Genomic DNA, 21,825 nt, shown 5'->3' with positions numbered 1-21,825 from the left:
AACCTGGGCCTTGGGCTCTTCTCTCTCCCTATCCCTAGGGGAGCTCATCCGTTTCCCTGGAGTTGAACAGCAGCTTCTGCTCTTGTTGTCCTCCCATCTTTGCATCTGAAGTGAGGACTTGCCCACCCCGCCAGCTCCAGGCACCTCGGCCTCTCTGGCTGAACTGCCAGTTCCCAGCAGTCCCAAACCCGCTCCTCCAGCTGCCTTCCCCATCTGAGGACACGGCACAACCATCACTAGGTATTCAGGTGAGACCCCTGGGAGTTGTCCTTGGGCCCTTCCATCTCCTCCCCTCCTTCACCCCTCCCATCCATCAGCAAGCCTTACTGATTCCATCTCCAAAATACATCCGGAATCTGCCCTGTCTCCATTGCCGTCCCCCTAATCCACATCAAATCGTTCCTCTGCACAGAAACCTTCCATGTACTCAGAATGATACCAGCTTCTGGCCAAGACCTGCAGAGCCCCACATGGCTGGACCCCTGCCTACCTCCCAGCCTTGTCTGACCCCACCTTCTCCCTCGCTCGTTTCACGCTGGGTAAACCGGTCTCTCGTTTTGCCAAACAAGTCGGGGTCTTGCTTGTGGTGTTTCCTCTGCCTAGAACATTCTACCTCACCCCAATCCTCATCAGATACCTCCCATGGGGGGTCGTGGGCAGTGGGGGCTCAGGGTGGGGGGGTGGTAGAAGCTAGCCAGTAGAGGGATTTAGCAGCAAGAGGCATTGAGGTAGTGCAGACTGAAGGACCAAGGAGCAACCAGATCAGAGCCAGTTCTCCTGCTCCTTTAGGTCTTAACTTAAAAAGGCCACCTCCTCCAAGAAGCCTCCCCTGACCACCCCACCTAAAGCAGGCTTCTGCTATCCTCTATTTCAGCCCCTCCTTTACTTTTCTGTCTTTATTTGTTCTATCTCCTCCATCAGAACGTCCACTCCACGAGGCTGGGAACTGTATATGCACAGAGCCTAGTACACTACCTGAGACACGGGAAGTGATCAATAAACATTTGTTGAACAAAAAAAGAAACCAGTCACTGCCTAGGAGTTAAGCGGTTTCCTGTAAGTGCAAGAGGTTAACCTGAAGGGGAAACTGAGGCTCAGCCGGGGCCTGACAACAGCTCCAGAGGGCGGCTGAAGCTAACTTCTGGTTTTCCAATTCTGTGGGGCAGGCTGGGGCCCAGGCCAGAAGGCACCTCACCTCCCTTTTCCAGCGTGCCAGCCACTCGTCCCGCTTGCGCTTGCTGATGTAGTAGGGGTCCCCCGCCTGGAAGGTGAGCCGCGGCATGGGCCGCTGGCGGAGGCTGGACTCCCAGCCCAAGCCACCCCGCAGCCGGCCCCGGGAGCCCTAGGACAGAGAGACGACAGAGAGACAGACTGGCATTAAGATGGGCACTGACAGTCCCACTGCAAGGTTCGCTCCTCCTGAGGGGAAACTGAGGAGGCACTCACCTCGAACAGAACACAGGAGCTTTGACTCCTGGCCAGAGATGTCAACCCTGAGAGTGCTGGGCAAGGCCCTGTTTGGGCTGGAGAAGTGAGCCACAGGCTGGGGGCTGGGGGGCACATGGACATGAACCATGAGGGGAGGCGCCTGGTCTCAGAGGGGACCAGCTGGCTGCCTTGTTGAGGGGCTTCTAACCTCCACACCCATCTCCTTTCCTCCTTACACGGGGACATGTAAAGACGGGGACAGACCACCTCAGGATCCCCTCACACACATTCGCCACGGTTGGTCAGAGAGGTGGCTTTCTTCTAGAATCAGGATCCACAGAGCCCCTGGGGGTTGAGGAAAACACTTGCCTCCATTTTCATGGATTCGATGTTGGTCTCCTTCTGTTCTTTGCCTGTGGAGAGGGAAGAACAAAGGGACTGTCGGCAGAGTTACAGGAGTGGCTCAGAGGCCCCACCTTGTGCCTGGGGTCCCTGCCACGGGGACAGGGGTCCTCTAACCATTCAGTTGTTCATGTGCCAAACCTGATGGCCCACTGCGTGCTAGGCACCATGCTGGCCCCAAGGACTCAGAGCACGGCCTAGAGCAGAGAAGGGACTGGGGCGGCTCTGGAGGCCCAAATCCAAAGGAACAATAGAAAAGCCAGGGCCACGGCTTCTGGCCCATTGACTCTGTCTCAGGCACACAGACGGAGCTGTCTAGGAACAGCTCCCTTCCCAGAGGAGGGGCCAGACGCCACAGTCTCCCCCTACCCTGGAAGGGAGCTGTTATGCTTCTAGGGAGTGAGGCAAAGGTGTCCTCGGGGGCAGCGGGGTACAGGGCTACTGGAGCAAGGCTCTGGTGAAGCAACTTTGTTTCTGAGGCTGTTTCCTTATCTGGAAGATAATGAGGCTGGAGATGATCTATCTCTAGGGTCCTTCTGCAGGTCTCAACACTGTGGTTCTGTTATCCATCCCTGCCTCTGCACCCCCACTCCCCACCCCGAACCTTTTTCTAAAAGACTTGGATTCCAGGTGTTTCCGTGTGACCTCTGTAACCTCTTCTAGCCTGTTTTCTCACTGAATCAAGATAGCCAACTGTTTAATATCTTAGGTTACTGGGAACCTTGAGTGCCTGGAGCAGGACGTAGCATGTAGTAGGTGCTCGATAAATACCAGTTTGGATCTCTTTCCCTAAGGCATTTCCCTGCGCCTCTCCCCCGCAGCTCTCCAGCTGGGCCCGGATTCCAGTTCCTAGAAGGAAAGCCTCCCCAGGGGGCAGAAGCCCCAGTTCTGTCTATAGGAGAGTCCTATCCTCTCCCTGTCCCTGTCCGGACCCCACCTGGGAGGGCAGCCACCCTCCTCCAGAATATCCCTGTCCTCCCACCCTGGTCCTCTCAGGTCCTCACCCGGATGCCCTTCCCAGGCCCAGCACACACCTTGCAGTCTAGCCACCCCTGGCTGTGGGACTGGGGTGATTATGCCTTCCAGAGCTTTCTGGGGTGGGGGTGGGGGGGCAGTGAGCCCTCCTCTCACCTGGGCCCCTGAACTCCTATCTCTGAAGCCAAGAATACTGAGCTTAGGTCCAAAGCAGGAAGGTCAATGAGGCTGGCTCATGGTAGTTGGGGTGGGGGAGCCCAAAACGGAAAAAACAGCCCCTACTTCATCTCCTGGCTCTGAAGCGGAAACCAGACACAGCATTGAAGGCCTCCTCCGGCCCCGGAGAGGAAGTTTCTTTCCATCTCTCTCACTAGAGAAGCCCTGGGGTTCTGAGTGTGTGTCCCCGGGGGAGGGGCAGCCCAGGGGTTACAGCGCCCCCGGAGCCCAGGGGAGGGGAGGCAGGGGCCCAGGCAGCCAGCGCGGGCACACGCGCGGGCCACACAACAGGGACAGCGACGGTGCCCAGCCGGCTGCTCGGGAGGGGGGGGCGGAGCGCCAGCGTCTGTCATGGGTGCGCGCCGGCAACGGGGGTGCTCGCTAACACTTTACACGACAGGCCTTTGAAGGTACGTCTCACCCGGTCTTGCCGTCTCTTCCTCCGTGCTTCTGCTCAGCACAGCCAGCTCCCCCGATTTTTTCTCAGGCTCCCTGGAGCCGGGTCCCCCTCCCGTCCCTAGGGTCCCCCCCCACCCTTTCTCTCACACCTGGACGTTATCCCAACGAGGCTTTGGGCTGCCAGGAGGGGGCGCCCGCCCTCGGACCAGGCCGCAGCGGGGTCCCTCTGACCTCTCAAACGTTTCCCTCGATGGCATCTCATTATGGGGAATCATCTATTCATTCGGATGAAAGAAAATCAGGGTTGAAGGGAACTATAGAGATGATGGAGCACCTGCCCAGCCCCTAGATTTTGCCAGTGGGGAAACTGAGGCTGGGGGGTGGGTGCAGAGTGACTGACAAAGCAGAAATCAGATCTCAGGGCTCCTGAATGCCCAGCCCATTCACTTTATCCTCCGTCACCTTCCTGTTCTCCCCTTCCCTATTCCCTGGCCCCCATGCTCCCCCAGACAGAAGTATTTTCCTTTTGCAGTTTCCAACTGGCTTCTTTCTGGAATTTTCTCCCGGACAGATTCTGCACATGCCCACTGAGTGATATCAGACACACACACTTTCCAGCCTGGCCCAGCAAAACAGCAAACGGGCCTGCCTCAGAATGCAGCACTTGTCCTGAGTCAAGGAGGGTCAGCTGCTCTCTCAACACTCCCTCTGCAGTCCATCTGCTCCTGGCCCAGACCCAGGGTCACAGGCGGGCCAGGTGGCTGTGTGCCTCCCAGGGTGGCCCTGGCAGCCTCAGACATGACCCTAGAGTATCTCAGGTCCAGGGGGCAGGAGAGCCCAGGGTGCCTCCAACACTACCACACTTACCTGTCAGTCTAAGCCTATACTGGGCCGGGGACCACCCCAAATTTCCTTTAAAAGGAACCCAAATCTCCATGACAAGGCTAAGGCCAGGCTTACCTCAGAGGGCAGTCACTAGCCCAATCTGAGCAGAAAAGGGCTTTGTGCTGACCCTAATCCGATCCTTTACTAGCTATATTATCTTGGGTGAGTACCTTAACCTTTCTGAACACTCAGTCTCCCCATCTGAAAAATGGGACAATAAGAGTCTTCCTCATATGATCACAAAAATTAAGCAAGAGAACAAGTAACTGAAGAGCAGGGCTTCTTAAAGTTCACTATCCATCGAAATCATGAGAATCTCTTTCAAATGTAGCTTTTGACGCCACAGGTCTAGGGTAGGGCCTGAGATTCTGCATTTCTAAATTCCAAGGTGATACCAGGTAACACAGTTGGTCCCTGGGCCACTTTGAGTAATTGGGATGTAGGACACTCAACACATAGTCAATATCCAGTAGAAGGAAGCCATATGACCATCGTTTCTATTACAATCATGGCGGCATTAATGCTAGGAGTGCAGGAGCAGTCCCAAGGCCACCACCTGCCTATCCAGGTGGCTCTTGTCCTGATTACTCATCATCTCCCCGGTTCCTCCTTCTTTCTCCTGGCTGTACTATCAGGATCTGGGGCACCTGTGTGCACAGGAATGCTGCCTTAAAGTCCTCCGTTTTTCCTGTATAGGAACTAATGGGAGGGGTTCAGGGGAGAGGGATGGGGTCCCCTGAGAGGAGACCTGGAATGAAGGGAACGGAAGGGAGACCATGGCCAAATTGCTACCTCCCTAGGGCCTTAGTCTCCTCCCTCCTTGGAATTAAGCAGCTGTGTACATGTTCTGCGTGGCTGGCTATGGCTGGGCCGCCGAGCCTCCAGCAGACCACTGCCATGTCCCAGGGCAGCACCTTACCAGTCTCAGCATGCAGCCAATGCACAGTGGCCTTCAGGGGTCCCCCCAGCTCTGAGGCCCGCAAGCACACAACACAGGAGTGCTCCAAGGCTACTGGGAGGTCAGGGAGGCTTGGAGCGTTCTGAGGAAGGTCCCCCTTGATGTACGAAAATCCCAAACCCAGGAGTTCACCTCGATACCAGCTCTCCCCTTTCCCCTTGGGTTCCTGGTGCTTGCCCTCTTCTCTCCACCTCTGCTGCCACCTCATTACAGCCACCCTCCCCCCCTCCACACCTGCAGCAGCCCTCTAACCCCGCTTCCCAGCCTCTCTGTTCCGCTCTGGGAACCAGGGTGCAAAGTGATTTTTTTTCAAAACATAAAGCAGATCATGTTGCGCGCGCGCGCACACACACACACGCACGCACACACACACACCCCCCGCCATGCCCCAGGAGGATGTCCTCAAAGGCCCACTCTAGGTGCCCTGCTCCCTCCTACCAGGGAGCCTCTGTACCTGTTTTCACTCCTTCCTACACCACCCCTCACCTGGTGAACCCCCAGTCATCCTTCCGCTCCCGTGGAACAGGCTGGGCTGGCTGGGGTTTCCCTGGTCACAGTTCCTCATAGAACTGTGTTTATTTTCTCTTAGAGAACCTATCTCCCTGTAGAATCACACGCCTCTCAGCGTGAATTTCTCATTAACGTCTGCCTCTCCAGCGGACTGTGAGGTCCTTGAAGGCAAGAACCAGGTTTTTGTTCCTGATGGTTTCCCCAGCTCCTGGCCCAGATCCTGACACACACACCAAATGGATGTTTCACAAACACCTATTGACTGACTGAAGAAAGAACTCTGGAGAACAAACAGAAGCGGAGACAGAGAGACCCCAAAGTGAAAGCAAACACTCAAGGGTTAAGAGTGCCCTGAGCTATAGTTCCATCCCACCAGGCCAGAAGGTCTGCAGCTTACGGCCAGGCCAGTCGTGGTGGGGTCCCAGGAATCAGCACACTGGGGGGGGGGGGAGGCCTGGGTTTACTGACGGGCTCCCAGTTTCCGCTCTGGAATACCTGGTATTCTTAGCGGGAGGGAGAGGGTCTCTTTTCCCTTTTCTCCTGGGTTTCCCTCCACTCCAGCCCCCTGAACACTCCCACCCGGTGTCAGGACCTACACACACCCACAAGGCTCTCAGGTGAGGCCAGGAGCGCTGGGCAGTTCCCGGCCAGCCAGCCCTGAGCCCCCCTGCAGAATAAAAGGGGACAGCAGAAGAGCACACCACCTTTAGAGCCAAGACTGAATGCATCCTGGATCTACCACTTACAGGCTCCGGGGGTGCCCTGAGCAAGTCACTTCATCTCACTAAGTGGCAGGTTTTTTTCTGCCTTAAAATGGGAATAATAATACCTCTTGAAGAAGATTGTTTGGAGGACTAAAAGAACGAATACAGAGTACCTCAGAAAATTCTTTGCACATAACAGGAACATCACTAAATATTAGTTGAATAATAAATGAATGAAATATAGGTATATATATATATATATATATTTTTAAATTTGGAAATCTCTTTTCTGGAAATGCTCTCAATCCTGCATGAATATTGGGTTTGGATCCATGCAAAGTAAGTTATGCCAATTAATCGATTTACTCATTCCATCAACCGCACTTGGAAGGAAGACTTTTTGAATTAAAATGCACATATGCAAAACAACCTGGCAGGGCCCCGGGAGGATCAAATGTGGTAATATATGAGGAAACACTCTGTAAACTGTGAAGCCCGGTACAAATGCTAGTTGTCCTCATTACTAACATGTTTACAGCTCGGTTGGCCCTGAAATCACTGGCTTAACCTGAAAGAGAAAAGCAGGCAATTTTCCAGGACTCCAGGGCAAGGCCAAAAAGTCTGGGGAGGAAGGGGCCTGGCGCACCGGCCACCCCCCTCTGCGCTGCCCCCATCCCACTCAGTCACAACCGCACTTGAGCTGAGTCAGCTGAACTGTGGCGGGTTCGAGACCTTTGTGCTGGGGCAGGCTAAGTGGGCTCTTCCTGGCAGAGGGCATCCCCTGCCTGCAGCACCCAGGCCAGGGGCTCAGCACGCAGTCCCCGAGAGCTGCAGGTCTTGTAGAAGCAGCAGCAGGCCAGGTAAGGGCTGAGGGAAACTGAGGCTCACAACCAGCCTACAAAGGGGTGTGGGGGACAGCCATCACCCCAGTCCTGCAACTGTTGGCATTCTACAAACCCACTGTTGCCAGATCTAGCTTTTTTTTTTTTTTCCATGAGAAGCCAAAACTCCAGATTTTTATGTGAAATTTCTTGATTTTTAAATACTGGCAACTAATTTTTGAAAATGTTTAAAACACTACATGGGCCAAATAAAACATGTGTGCAGGCTGCATCCAGCCAGCAGCCCCCGGGGTACAGCCTTGGCAAGTAGACCTCCAGCTCCCATGCCTGCTGGGGCCTGCTGGCCCCAGTCTCTAACCCTTAGGGGAATCCTGGGGATCCCAGAAGAGGCGGCCCCTTGTCCCCAGGACTCACTTTCTTCTGCAGGGGCTCCTCGGCCATCCTTGGGGGTGCAGCAGCCATTCTCCACGGCTCTGGAGGCTTCAGGCGGGGTCTCAGCCGCACCCTCTCCCTCTGCTGGGGCCCCGCCCTTCTGCCCTCCAGCAGGGCTCCCCTCCTCTGGCTGGGGCTCACTCCGCTTCTCCAAGTCCCCGTTGGGTAACAGCTCTGAGGGGCCCGAGTCCTGGGCCATGGACGGGGACTTGGAAGTCACTGCGGGGTCCTTTGGTGTGTCACTGCTTTCCACCTGGAAAGATGAAGAAACAGGAGGGGAGGATTAGATCACTGGTCTTCCTCTTTTGGATCACTAGCCCCCCTGAAATTCTGGTGAAAGTTATGCCACCTGTTGTCCAGAAAACCTTGTCCACATAAGCGTCCACGCAAGCAAATACACACACAATTCTGCTCTCAGTTTCAAGGGATCCCTGGGCCCGACTCGCTGAGGTCAATGGGTTTGTAGACTCGAGCATAAGAAGGAGAAGAAGAACGCAGGCAGGTTTGCCAGCCTGGTTTCACTGCCCACGCTGTGACCCACGCCCCCGCTCCCCACTCCCTGAGGTGACAAGAGTGCCTCCAAGCCAACTCTGAGGCCCCTATTAAAAACAAACGTCCCTCTATACATAAGTGAAAAAAAAATACATCTATGTGTAAGTGAAAACAAACATTCTGGAGGGCCTGCCTGGCTCAGTGGGTAGAGCATGCAACTCTTGATCTTGGGGTTAGGAGTTCAAGCCTCACAAAAAATAAATCAATCAAGGATTTTTTAAAAAAACAAACATTCCTCACACTCTCCCTACTTCCAATCACGACCCCTCTTCAGAAGACTCTAGTGCCACCAATCAATTCTGGTCACCTTGGGCTGATCTGACTTTTGCCAGATTCCCCCCAGCTTTCCTTTTGGCCTGTCAAGGCCCAGGCCCAAACAGGGACTAGCTGCATCTTGGAGCGGAAGGGTCAAAGGAGGCCTCCCAAACAAGCATTCCGTTGGGCCCCAAAGCCCAGCAAAGTTCTTTCCTTCAGCTTTGGACCCCACGTGCTCTCTGGCACCCCAACCCTGGAGAGCCTATAGCCCCCACAAGCAGTTTGCAGCGTCCACAGTGAGCCCCCCACCCCACCCCCGGCATGTGTCTCATGCTCCCCTTCTAATAGGAAATGCATCCCTTCATCCCCAAGAGTCTAAGAATGGAACTTGCTACAGTTCCAGGTAATAAGAAGCACATCAGGAGTAATCATCTAACTGTCCTTTGTAAATGCCCCTGCGTGGTGGGCAAGTCTCCTTCTCACCATGGCCCCTTTTGAGCCACTCAACCTCCCTGAGGAGGCTCTCTAAGAATTCCGTGACTTGCTCAAGGTCACACACTTTGTAAGGATAGCCCAGGGGCAGGAGAGGCTGGTGAGCACTCTGTCCTTGGGGGAAGTAGGCTAGGGCATCTCAGAAGGAATGGAGGTGCCCTCATGGGGCCGAAAAGGCAAGCGTCCCCCGCGCTCTCGTCCATGGGCACGGGCCGGCCCTGAGCAACCCCGTCTGGCTCCATTCACGAACGCCTATGGGAAGGGCAAACGCGAGACTAGCCTACCACCTCGCCGGGGCGCTGCCCAGGAGGGCCCCTCGGCTGCCCCACCTATAAGGGAGATGCCTAGGCCCAACCCCTGAGGTTTTTTCCATCAAAATCTTTTTTTTTCCTTGTTTATAAAAGACACATATGAAAACTCAAATGATAAAAAAATGAGTCGTGGTAAAAGGTTAAAGCTCCTTTTTCAATCCCCCACCTCCAAAACCACAGGTAAACCCTTGTTAACAGTTTGGTGAGGATCCTTTGCAGACTTTGTTTCTATGTGTCTACAATCGAGTTTGTGAGTTACATGTTTACACACATGGATTCACACGCACAGCCAGATCCAGGATTTTTTTTTTCTAATAGGGCGTCTTACTACTCTGTGTTCTATAACTTGCTTTCCCACTTAACAAGCACAGTGGGCATCTCTCCATACCCGTGCATATGGATCTGTCTCTCCTACTTCACAGCTGCTCCACATTCTAGTGAATGGATGCCCCAGAATTGATGCAAACGGTTCCCTAATAGTGGGCCTTTGGGTCATTTGCTTTTCGCAGCAATGAGCCCCGTGCACTTACAGTTCCGTGCGCCTGCATATGTCTGTAGATTGGGGTCCCAGAGGTGGGGTGGCTGCTGGAGGGCCTGCCAAATTCCCTCCAAAGAGCTGTACCCCTCAAAGCGCACCCCGACAGCCTGAGAGAGCACTGGGCTCCCTCCCCTTGCGGTGGACAATCTAGAAGGCTATGTCTGCTCTAAGGTCTATATCTTCAACTCTGAGCCCTGTTGAGGTGCCCCTGAGCTGCCCAGTGAGGAACCCTCAGGGTGGCCAATAGGGACAAGGGCCTTGGGGACAAAATAAATAAATAAAAACAAAATAAAAACCGGAGTCCTCCCTGGACAAGGCTCCAGGCACACAGAGCAGCCTGTGGGTGAGCAGAGGGACTAGCCAAGCTGTTTTCCTGGCTAGGTGGGGTAGCTTGGAGCAGGCCTGCTTCCCCCAAGGGAAGCTCCCAGGGAAATCTGCAAAGGTGTGCAGTCCTCGGCCAGAAGTCCTCCGCCAGCCTAGCCTTGGGCACAGAGGGCTGAAGCCAGCAGAGCCAGGAGGTCAGAAGCAGGAATGCAAGGGAGCAGTAGGCCCTATCTTTCTCCTCAGTTTCCATCCCTGAGTGTTCGGACACACTCTGTCCAGGACTGAGAGGGCCTTTCCCACCTCCCAGCTCAAGCCAACAGGGTTCCCTGACCTAGAAAACCTCTCCCTGGTAGAAATCCTCTCACCCTGAGACAGCCCAAGCAGTGTGGGGTATGCCCAGGCCCCCACAGCTCCCCCACAATGTCCAGCCATGCTGGGCACCACAGAGCTCTGAACATGCCTCTGCCAGGGAGGTGGGCTGGGGGTCCGCTGGGCCAATGGGGGCTGGGAAATTCAGGTCAGAGTCAAGCTCTTACCATGGCTGTGTCCTTTTTCCTTCTGGCCACTTGCTGCCCCACAGACACCTCCAATTGGGGCAGGCTCCCAGCCCCACCAAGCTGCTTGAGACAACTCTGCTGTCACTAACTTCCTGCCTGGGGACCACATGGCCTCTTCTCACCCTGGAACTCACTTCCTGTTGATTGCCAGCTCCATAGCAGAGAGAGCCAGGAGGACCTGCTCTGCCCCTCACCTGCTCTGATCAAGCATCCCTCCCAGGCCCGCCCTGGAGGACCCCAGTCTGCAGTAGCACGAGGCCCACCCCCCCTTCCAGAGCTGGGCAAATGAGGAGAAGGGAAGCGCTCTGCACAGCTCCCACCCCAGACTTAGCTCAGCATGCTGAAATACCCACTCCCCTCCTGCCCACCCTTCCTCTCCTCCCAACTGAGCCACTCTCTCTGGTTCTAGATGACCCTGTGTTAGCCAAAGTTCTGGGATTGGGGAAGCTGCCGATTCCCGCCCAGGCCAGTCCTTGATCCAACTTATCCCTCAAGAACCCTCCCACCCTGGGGTGGCTGGCTGGCTCGTCGGTGGAACATGTGACTCGTGATCTCCGGGTTGTAAGTTTGAGCCCCACATTGGGTAGAGAGACTACTTACAAATGAAATCTTTAAAAAAAAGAAAGACAGGAAGAAAAAAAGACACACACACCCCTTCCGCCCTGCCCCCAGCCAGCCCCGGACCCTCACTGGCTCCCTCTCGGGGGCCCAGGCAACTGAGCAGGTTGAATCCACGTATAAGAAACCATCGAGATGAAGGAAGGAGGTCCACAGGCAAACGGACTGAAGCGACTGTCCACATCTCTCAGGGGGGCTGGGTGTACCCTGAAAGGGGCATCTTTGATGAGAACAGCCTAATCCACGCAAGGAAGCCACAAGGAGAGCCGGGTCTGCACCCTTCTGCCCCTACCTCCATGCCTTCCTCCCAGCCACCTCCTGGCCCCCGTCATCCTTGGCCCGTCCACTCCCGACGGGAGGGACTTTGCTTTCTCAGGCTAGCCTCAGCAGGAACAGGGTGCCCAGCGGGCGCTCAGCATCCATTACTGATCCCTGAGTGCCAAGCCTCCCTTAAGACCCACAACACCCTGCTCATGGGCACAGAGGGAGTTTCAACTTAGTCGAATGTCAGAAGCAACTGTTTAAAATTCTGTTTTTGTTGGCTGTTATTTTTCAGTTGCCTTGAAAGGAGACAGAGCATACCCTGAAATATTCATTTCTCCCCATGGGAGTAGGGGAAGCAGCAGAAGCCCCTGGCCCTTCTAGAAGCCACCACCAGCAGCTGAAGGTGACAATTTCAACCTTCTCTGCTTCTCACCTGTGAGGCTGGGGGGACGGGGCAGCAGGGGTGGCAGAACAGGAATGGCGGCCGTGAGCGCCCCTCTCGGCCCTGGGAGTAGAGCTGGAGGGGAGCAACAGATTTGGGTAAAGCTTGATTCTATCACCCTCTGTGCGCCTACCCATGTCTGGTTTGCCCCATTCTGGATCTTCAGACCCTGCCCACTGCCTCCTGGGGTCCCCCAGGATTCGCTGACCTTTACCTTCTGTCCAGACAAGACCCCTCCATCCTGGGACGACCACCTCTTGCTTCTCTGTTGCCTGCCACCCCCCACCTCGGCTCCTGCACGAGTGGCTCCTTCCAAGCTGGTGAAGGCAGCAGTCATCCCCTGGGGGCAGTTTGGCTTCAGCTGTGTGTCTGAGACACTTCTGGCGGTCACGCTGGGGTGAGGAGACTGCTGGCTTCCAGGGGACAGGGGCCGGAGCTGCTGAACTCTGCCCTAGAACAGGGCTGCGACCACAACAGAGAATGATTCGGCCCAAGATGTCAATAGGGCTGTTGTGGAAAAACCTGGGGCTGAAGGTCAGCGCACTGACCAGAGGCTGCCTTTCTCTAAGAACCTTTTTAAAAAAAAAAAAACTTAAAATATTGCGGTAAAATATACATAACATTGGCCATTTTAACCGTTTCCGAGTGTACAACTGAGTGGCATTAAGTATCCCTATCATACAACTGTCCCCACCATCCACCTTCAGAACTTTCTCGTCACCTCAGACTGAAACTCTGTCCCCTCTTCATATTAACTCCCCATTCCCCTCGCCCCCTGGCCCCGGTCACCACTCTTCTGCTTTCTGTCTTCTCAGGGATGTCTGAAAGTCTACCTGTCTCCACACATGTGCGCTCGCTCTCTCTCTCTCTCTCTCTCTCTCTCTCTCACACACACACACACACACACACACACACAGGCTCACACCCCTGGGGAGGGAGGCATTTGTGCTAGGCCCCGCCCCCCAGCCCCCAGTCTGGCACGGAAAAAGTGGGGGTAAAGTCCACTCCAGTGGTCTCCGAACCCCCAACCCACCGCAGGTGACGTTTGCTTACAGAGCTTTTCACACCCTGTCTCACTACAGCACTCCTCCATCGAGCCTCCTTACTCCCTGCCTGTCTCCCTCCTGGACTTGTGAGCTTTGCCTGACTTGGGTTTCTGTTTGTCTCCCTTCCAACCATTCCACCCACAGCACAGCACCCACATAAATACACGTACACATTAATCAATGTCATTATCACGACTGTCCGGATTCGTAGTGTTACCCACACTTTTCAGAGGGAAAAGGCTCCAAGGCTTGCCTCAAGTCACATGCCTTCTAAGTGGTAAAGCTTCCAGAATGACCCAGGTACAAGAGAGGCATTTGAAAGCTGGCTCCTCCTTTGGGTTGAGTCTCTGGAAAAACCCAACCTCAAATCCCAAGGGTTCCAAGGAGGAAAAGGAGGCTTTGATGTGCCTAAGCAGAGCCGGGGAAAGGCCGCCAGCTGCTTCCCTGACAGCAGCCATTGCAGGGACAAGCCGGAGGCAAAGCGAGAAGCAATCCTCGGCGATGAACCTGTCCAGGCCCCAGCCCCTGTCCTCCTCGCCCTTTGCTGGAAGTCTGGCTCAGGCCCCAGAACTCCCACCGCTCCCTCTCCAGGTGAGGCCTGGGCTCCCCAAGTGGGGCAGAGTGCTGAAGCTCCAAATAAGGAAGTGATTTCTCAGAGGCCCTTTATTATAATAATGATATTTACACATAAAAAATTAAAACCTGGCAAATAAGAGATGAGGGAAATAATACAAAGGAGACAAGGCCCAGACATCTGTGGTGAAAGGAGCCCATTTGCTGGTGGCAGTCCGGGCACAGGGACCAGCTGCGTGCAGGCACACCTGGGCCCAGGTGCAAAGGGAACAGGCCCAGGGCCCGGCCTTTCTTACTGGAAGCCCCTGGAGGTCTGAGCCAGGGTCCCAGGCTGGCTCTGGGCACCTGCCTGGCTCTCCCCTGCGGTGTGGGAGGCTAGGCGCTGTGGCTAGAAGGGGCCTTTTCCACTGCATTTCAGCACAGTGCTGGGGAGGGAGGCCCAGAGGCCGGCAGATGTGGGGCAGCCCCTCCCACCCCATGTTACCGCCATTGTGCCTTTAAGGCCCTTGGCAGCACTAGCTCCGTGCCAGCCGGGAACCCTGGCATCCGGCCAGCCTTGGCCTCTTGGTTAAAGACACACAGTCACACACACAGACACACAGGGGTGCGCCACCTCCCGGAGAGACAGCCTAGCAGATGTGCAGGGATGTGGCAGAGACGTGCCCGCAAAAACACATTGACGGTCCCCCTTTCCTCACAACTGTGGGCCCACCGGCCCCCGACCAAGCAATGGGTTTTCCCAGGTTGACTCTAGCTTCAGGAAACAGCGGGGCAGCCTGTCCCACAGGCACTGGTGCCAGGCCCGCGCTCCCCCTCCCCTCTGCTCCAGGCCTTCCTGCGGCCCCTTCTGCTGGCAGCCCGGCATCTGATTGGCCGGAAGTGGCCTGGAGGAAGATAGAACTGGAGAGGGCCACCCCGTGCCAGCTCCCAAGAGAGGTCCTCAAAGCGTCCCTGCTCAGCCTGCCCGGGGTGAATGGAGTCAGGCTCCAAGACTTTGGAACCAGGACCTCCGATTTCCTTTTCCCTGGTAGAGCAGCTAAAAGGGCCACCAGGGGGATGAAGGGACAGCAGAACCAGAAGCCAAAGAGAGCCAACTTCGGAAAGCCTGGGCCTGCCCTATGGGTCTCACCATTTTCCTCGCCACCAGGGCGGGGAGCTGTCTTCCCTCCCTCCTCCGAGAGATCTCTCTACCATGTACGCGTGTGCCAGAGACAGACAGACAGACACTGATTCCAGGAGAGAACTTCGGAGCCCAGGAGAGCCTCAGAGGTCACGCAGTCCGTGCCCCTGCTGGCCATGGCAGGTGGACACAAGAACCAACATGCCTGCTGGTGGCCGAGCCACTCCGGGTTCCGCCTCCAGCTGGGACACCTGTCCACCTGGAAGAGGGCCTGGCTGTGCTCTTTGAAGTCAGCCTCAAAGGATTTCAGGAGGAGCTGGAGGCTCCCTCTGAAAAGCCATTCTGTATAGGAGATCCATACATTTAAGTAAATCTCTTTTGAAATGATTCCTATTTTCAACCTCTACCATCCATGCCTGGGGTTTGGTAAGAAGGAAACCCACCATGGGAAATAGGGCTTTCTTTTCTATGCTTCACGTACCTTTCTAAAGCTTCAAATGGGTATCTCCCCACCCTGCCGCGCCCCACTGGGGCACACTCCCTCTGCCCCACCCCACAATGTGATTTCAGAGCTTTAATCCTATCCCCTCCAGCCTCTGCCTCTCCGGACCAGAGAGCCACAATCTCTTTCGTCTGTCCTCACTTGGCAGCACCACCTTCTCCTTGATCAAGCTAGCTGCCGGGCTCTGGAGCTTTTCCAGTTCGATTATATCTTTCTCAAGGTGGCAGGACCGAAAGGCACCCAATTCTCTAGGTGAGGATGATGAAAGAAAAGCAGCGTCAACAGCTCTGTCCAGATGTACCTGCTGGCGAGTCCCCGCCGCATGGGAATGGTGCAGGTGCAGCTCGGGCTCTAGAGAAGGCCACAGGCAACTAGGAAGCCCAGGGAGGCCAGACCCGGGGAAGTGCGTGACTTTCCCTGGAGGTGGCCCTGTGATGTGACTCCAAGGAAGGGACCAGGGAGGGATGAAAAGCAACAGGGATTTCTGGAAAAACAAAATGGAGATGCTGGGATCTCACTGAGCTGCTCCCCTAGTAAGACCAGCTAGAGTGGCCTCCCGAAAGGGCCGCTGTCAAATCTGCTCTCTTCCAGAAGTCTCTGTCTCTGACAGTAACACGGATGCCATCCCTGGGGCCTGAAACATCTCCTTCCTCCCCTTGCTCTCCCCGCTCTGCGGTCACCAGCAGCCCGGGCCCTGCCAATTCTGTCCCCCACCGCCTCCCCCCAGCAGGCCCTGGGGGTGATTTCTGGCACCACCCGACTCTCCTATCTCCCTGCATCCTCTCGTGCTCGACCCACCGCACTCACAGATGCCAGGCCCAGCTTCCCTAAACACGACTCCCATCACTTCACGCTCCCACCCCCTCAGAAACCTTCCAGATAAACACATTTCAGAGACGATAAAGTGTAAACCGCTCAGGCGCCCCCCCACCAGACCTCTCCACCCAAGGTCTAAAGTATTCATACATGAAACCCTCAGGCGCTCAGCCACACCTGTCAGCACGCAGTCCCTCCCCCCTGAGCACATTCGTCCCTCCACGCCTTCATTCGGGAAGGTCCCAGGTGGGAAAGTCTCTCACTTTGCCCTGGACTTCAAAACATGACCCCCCCCCATCCCGCAACATGTCTTTGGCACTTGAAGACCAGCCTAGCAGCCAGCCTCTCTGTACTGGATGCCACTGGTGAGTGCTGCTTTGACCGATCAGGTGCAGGAATGGGCAGATCAGTCTGCAGGGCTCAGTTACAAGAGAGGTTGGGAACCTTGTAAGACAAGTGACAGACCTGCTTTCCTCACACCTTCGAACATGTGAGCGGAGGGGCGCCAGCAGTGTCCACACGGGCTCACAGGTAACAGGGGCCCTCGGAGGGGCTGGCAGCTAGGGTTGGGAGATACTCTTTCTGGAAATTTTGTGCATAAAACCCGGGGGGCACCAAGTCCCTGAATCGAGGTTCCAGGGATTGTTGAAGGAATCATTCTGACCTGGACACGAAGATGGGATCTGGGCTCTGTCTTAACTTGGGAGACAAATCGAAAGTTCCTATTAGGCTGGCCAATGAGCCCATAGAGTCACCCCCCCTCAGCTGAGTTAAACTGTCCCCAGCTGGCTTAAGCTGCAGCTGAATGGCTCCCTAACTTCCCGGTTTAGACCCCAAGTCTTCTGCTCCAAAGAGGGGCAGCTTTGCCCTCTTGAACTCATTTGGGCATTGTGACAGAGACTTGGCCTCCAACGTGGAGTGAGTAATGCTGGCTTTGGGGCTGGCCTGTCTGAGCTCAGCCCCGGCTCCCAGCACCCCCACCCCCTCCCCCTCCGGGTTATTCTTAGCAAGAGGTGACCTCAGAATGCTCCCACTGAGCAAAAATAACCCTGGAGGAAGTTGGTGAGTATAAATCTTCAATGAATAAATACATATAGCTAGCAAACAGGGTACGGCACCCCAAAGGGCTGGTCACCCCGCCAGGGTCTGGTGGGCGAGGGCAGAGACTGTCCCTCCTGATGCCCCCGTTGTAACCAGCATGAAAGACAACGGTGGTGGCAGGGCTGCCTGGGCTTGTGACCAGGCAGGACCCAGCTTCGGCCGCCCTCACTTGTTACGTCCTCAAGAACTGGTGAACAGGAAGATGCCTCTTCCTCTCACCCTGACGCTCACACCCACACACAGGCTCACACTCTCTGGCCAGCAGAAACCAGCCATGCACACTGCTGTCCCTCCTCCCCATCATGGGCACCAGCCAGCCCACAGGCCCTGAGCCCAGGTGCCGGCTCCCTTCCTAAGCCCCGCCCAGCCCTGCACTGGCTTCCTGTTTCCTGTCGCAGACTCCGCTCAAGCATCCTGGCTCGGAGGCCAGCACCGCGGACGGCTGCCACTGCCTGCTTTGAACCGGCCCAGCTCTCACTCCTCAGTCCACCGCAGCCTTCCCCGCTTGCCCACAGGCTCCCTGGTACTTAGGTCAATCACCCTCTTCCTATTATATATATGAGTTCTGTTTCCCCTGTACGCTCTTTGGACCGGGTCTACACTTCTTTCCAACAGCCCTGCAATCGCATGTTAACTTAAAGGGGATTCTGGACACCCAGGCTTCCAGAGCACGTGACCGGGGTGGTGAGGAGGAACGAACCCTGCGGGCTCTGCAGGGTGGAACATGTGGAGTCCAAATCCCAGTTGGCCTCTCTGAACCTCTGTCTCTTCATCTGAATGTGGGCGTGGTGGTGAGAGGCCCCGCCTACTTCCCCACCGGGAGGTCATTCTTGCCTAAAGCTGCCTCTTGTAGGCCATAAAGTGCTACGAGATTCTGAGGCTTTATTTGTGGTCTCTGGCCTCAGTGAGTGGGCAGACAGTGCAGGGTGGGGTGGCAGTCAGCGTCAAATCTAGTGGAAGGGACAAGCTCTCTCCATGCGCTTCCTAAATATCTGGTGTGAAAGGCCAGGTTTCAGCTGTAGTTTTCTTAGTTCTCACTCCATCAAGAAAGGATCCTTTGGTAAAATACAAAATCATGCACATGGATGTGGTGACAGTATCAAACTGACGTAAAAGTTTCAAATGACTTATTCTCCCATCGTATCAAGACCTGTAGCAGGTCAAAGACCAGAGCCATCCAAGCACATGATCAGTGTGGGCTTAGTATCTCCTCTTTTATTCCTTAGTGTTCGTTTTGATTAATTTTATAAGCAGCGCAGGAGAGCGGGTCCCAGTGGCTGAGGTGGGCTTCACTTGCGAGACGGGCTCAGATGGTCTGGGACGGTGGGGTAGGGAGAGAGAAGGGCAGACAGGACTAGTATGTGAGGTAGTGGGAGAAACGTGCCTGGTATGTTCCGGGGGCAGCCAGAAGTCAGGGTTTCTATGACAAAAGCTGTGGATACTGAGGCCCAGAGCAGGGGCAGGAGAGATCATGTGGGAAGGGGTCATTTGGAATATTCCAGACCTTGTCTCATAAGAAATGGGGTCCCTGGGGGCACCTGGGTGGCTTGGTCAGTTAGGCATCTGCCTTCAGCTCAGGTCATGATCTCGGGGTCCTGGGACTGAGCCCCCATGCTGGGCTCCCTGCTTGGCAGGGACTCTGCTTCTCCTTCTCCCTCTACCCCACCCTCTCCCCGCTCATGCTCTCTCTCAAATAAATAAGTAAAATCTTTTTTTTAAAGATTTTATTTATTTATTTGAGAGAATGAGAGAGAGTGCAAGAGAGTGGGGAGAGTCAGAGGGAGAGGGAGACACCCTGCTGAGCTGGAAGCCCGATGTGGGACTCAATCCTGGGACTCCAGGATTATGACCTGAGCCGAAGGCAGTCCCTTAACCAAGGTGCCCCAATAAGTAAAATCTTAAAAAAAAAAAAAAAAAAAGAAAGAAAGAAAGAAATGGGGTCCCTCCCTAGGGATTCTTGAACAGAAACGTACCGTGAGCAGTATTTAGTGTAAGTGAACATGGCCCTCCTCTCTCTAGCACACCAGGGTGAAAAGTAAGTCTTATTTATCATTGTGGCCTCCTCAGCCTGGTAGGTGCTCATTGGGTGTCATGTGCCTGGCACTGAGAGGTTATAAAGTATAGTGGGGGACAGCCAGGAGGCTGAGGCCAGAGCAGGAATGAGTGGGACATACCCAGGGACAGACGGGCCTTGGGGACAAAACAAGGAGAGGGGCAATGATTCCTTAGCCTCGGGGCCAGGGGATGGTGAGGACACCAGTGGCTGTGCCTCGTTCCTCCCTGCCCAGCATAGGACACGCACAGATCAAGACCCCAGCCCCGCAGCCAGCTCTCAGCCGGCTTCCCAGCATTTCCCTCTCCGTGCCACCTGCCGGGATCTGCGCCAAGCTCCCTCCTCGTTCCAGGCTTAGCTGGATGACACACACTCAGCTGCTTTAAAGCTCCCCGGTCAATCTGTTCCCAGGGCCACAGCTGCACCAGGTCCCCAAGAAGCCCTCCGGCTCCGCTCCTCTGCTGGGGAGGGGAGGAGGCCAGGACGAGCACCTGCTCCACAAGCAAGCCAGACAGCCTAGAAGCCAGGGGACCAGGAGCCAAGCTCCGGCAGCAGCACCAACATTCCCCGCATGGGGTCCCTTGGGGACCTGGGGGCGTGCTGCCTGGGAAGGCCTGCAAACTCTTTTCTCTGGGGTCAGTCTTTCTGTTCCCCTAGGGTACAAGGGGTCCCTTTCACAACAGCTGCCCCCATCACTGTTGCTTTCCCCATGCTCTCTCTCCCTTCCGGGGGCCTCTCTTGAGAATCCAGGAGGCAGCAGGGGCATGGGCCAGACTGCACCCAGTCTCTAACCCACACAGGATGTACAGTGCCTCCCACCAGGGCTGCTGCGAGGCTCAGGCTGGGCTCCCACCTGAAAAGTCTGATAGACCCTGGCCCCCGCAGGCTCCTAGGCCCCCCTGCAGGGGAACAGGTTTATTACACTGCCTGCCCTACACATTTGGACCTACTTGGCTGTTTGCAAAGCACGCCTGCAGGTGGACAGGACGGGTATTACTGGTGGCCGTATTTTCCCAATGAAGAAGCCAAAGTTCAGAGAAGCTCAGTAACTTGCTCAAGGCCACACAGTTGGGAAGCAGGAAATCCAGTGCTGTGTCTTCTATCAGACTGAGGTTGCTGCAGCCTCCTAAAGAGGAAAGGTTTGGCCGGGCAAGGGCAGGACCGGCCTTTGCCAAGCACTGGCTCTCTCTGGGGCTTGCACACAGTTAATTCCCCGGCATCTAGGAGGAATGCGTCCTTATCATCTCTGCTTTTCAGGGGGGTGGGGGGAGCCAAGGTTCAGACAGTGACTTCTTCAAGATCATAAGCTGGGGAGTGGTGGAGCTAGGATTTAAACATAGGTCTGTTGTGTCCTGAAGACAGTGCTTTTCCTTCTACACTAAGCCCCTGTCCCGGGGCCAGGGGTGGGGAGGACATGGGACCCACTGACCTTTGCCCCCACTCTGCCCTGCCTCTCCTCCCTCTCACTGGTCCCGGTCCAGACATTTCCATACACCTGCCCCTGACTTCTTCCCACTTTCTGTCCCCAGGGCCTCACTCCACCTCCCACTGATGGGCCCTCCCGCTGGTCCTAGGGACTCAGGGATGAGCCAAAAGGTTGCCAGGTCTTTATCTGCTACAGGTGGTGACTCTTGTCCCCAGTGCACCTGGAAGAGGGGCGGGGGGGTGGAGCTCTCTCCCAAAGATCATGGTCACACAGGCAGATGGGGAATTACCGGTGGGCTCTGACTCAGCCTGGCTCCCCCTCCCACTCCAGCCCGCACTGGGGTCCTCCACCTTCTCCCGCAAGAAGGAGAGGAGAGGGGCACCCTGGGAATCTGGGAGTACAGCCTGGAGTCTGCTGCAAGCTGGAAATTCCTTTGAAGTCCCCCGTTTTATCTTTCAACTTCATGTGAATTTTTCATTACAGGCCATAAAATATCCATGTTTGCTTTAATATTAAAATGTTTAAAATTACTTACCAATTAAATGACTTAACTTCTGCCCCCACCCCCGCCCCTCCCTGTCCTCAAGCAGAATTAGCAGCGGTGCACTTTAGTAAGTGCAGGTGCCTGACCTCTGGCTCCGGGGGGCCCCCTCGCCTCTGACTGCTGCAGCCCTCCCTCCCTCTGCTGTCCCTTTCGCTAAGGCCACCGTGCACCCTGACTTTCCACCCCAAAGGAGAAAATCCTGCCCTGCGGAGAACATTTCCTTGACGGGCTAAGTTACAAATCTGAGCTCCCAGCTCCCCCTTGCCTACTTGCTCGACTTTCCCATTCTCAGCTGGAAGGGACTGACAGAAAGGAACCAGCTGTTTTCTGCACTGGCCAGAGACTCTGGCTCTGCCTCTGAGGCTAAGGCATCGGCAGGCAGGCACCTAGAGCCCACAGGCCGTACCCCCCAGAGCACTGTTCCTCTTGGCCAACTGCGGGGCTCCCACCAGACTCCAAGGTTCTGGCCCCCAGAAGCCTGGGCTTGGGGCTGGCCCCAAAGCCCACACTTGAGCAGTGTCTGGTTCTCCTGCTTTATTC

The 21,825-nt window shown here is 55.5% G+C and overlaps 1 protein-coding gene across 3 annotated transcripts in view; it reads right to left on the bottom strand.

Moving 5' to 3' along the window:
* Window positions 1-21,825, bottom strand: part of DNMT3A (DNA methyltransferase 3 alpha) — a 96,472-nt gene that overhangs the window by 35,041 nt on the left and 39,606 nt on the right. For all 3 annotated transcript variants that reach the window (XM_080813217.1, XM_080813216.1, XM_080813218.1), the window contains exons 4-6: window positions 7,734-8,004; window positions 1,798-1,841; window positions 1,196-1,342 (exon numbers count right to left, since the gene is read on the bottom strand). In XM_080813217.1, the coding sequence (XP_080669343.1) occupies window positions 1,196-1,342; window positions 1,798-1,841; window positions 7,734-8,004 (462 nt within the window). The remainder of the gene's footprint in view (window positions 1-1,195; window positions 1,343-1,797; window positions 1,842-7,733; window positions 8,005-21,825) is intronic.

This window comes from Martes martes (assembly GCF_963455335.1).
Source record: "Martes martes genome assembly, chromosome: 9".
Taxonomy (NCBI): Eukaryota; Metazoa; Chordata; class Mammalia; order Carnivora; family Mustelidae; genus Martes; species Martes martes.
Note: the sequence above shows the minus strand (reverse complement) of the source record. Positions and strands in the feature narration are given on the sequence as shown.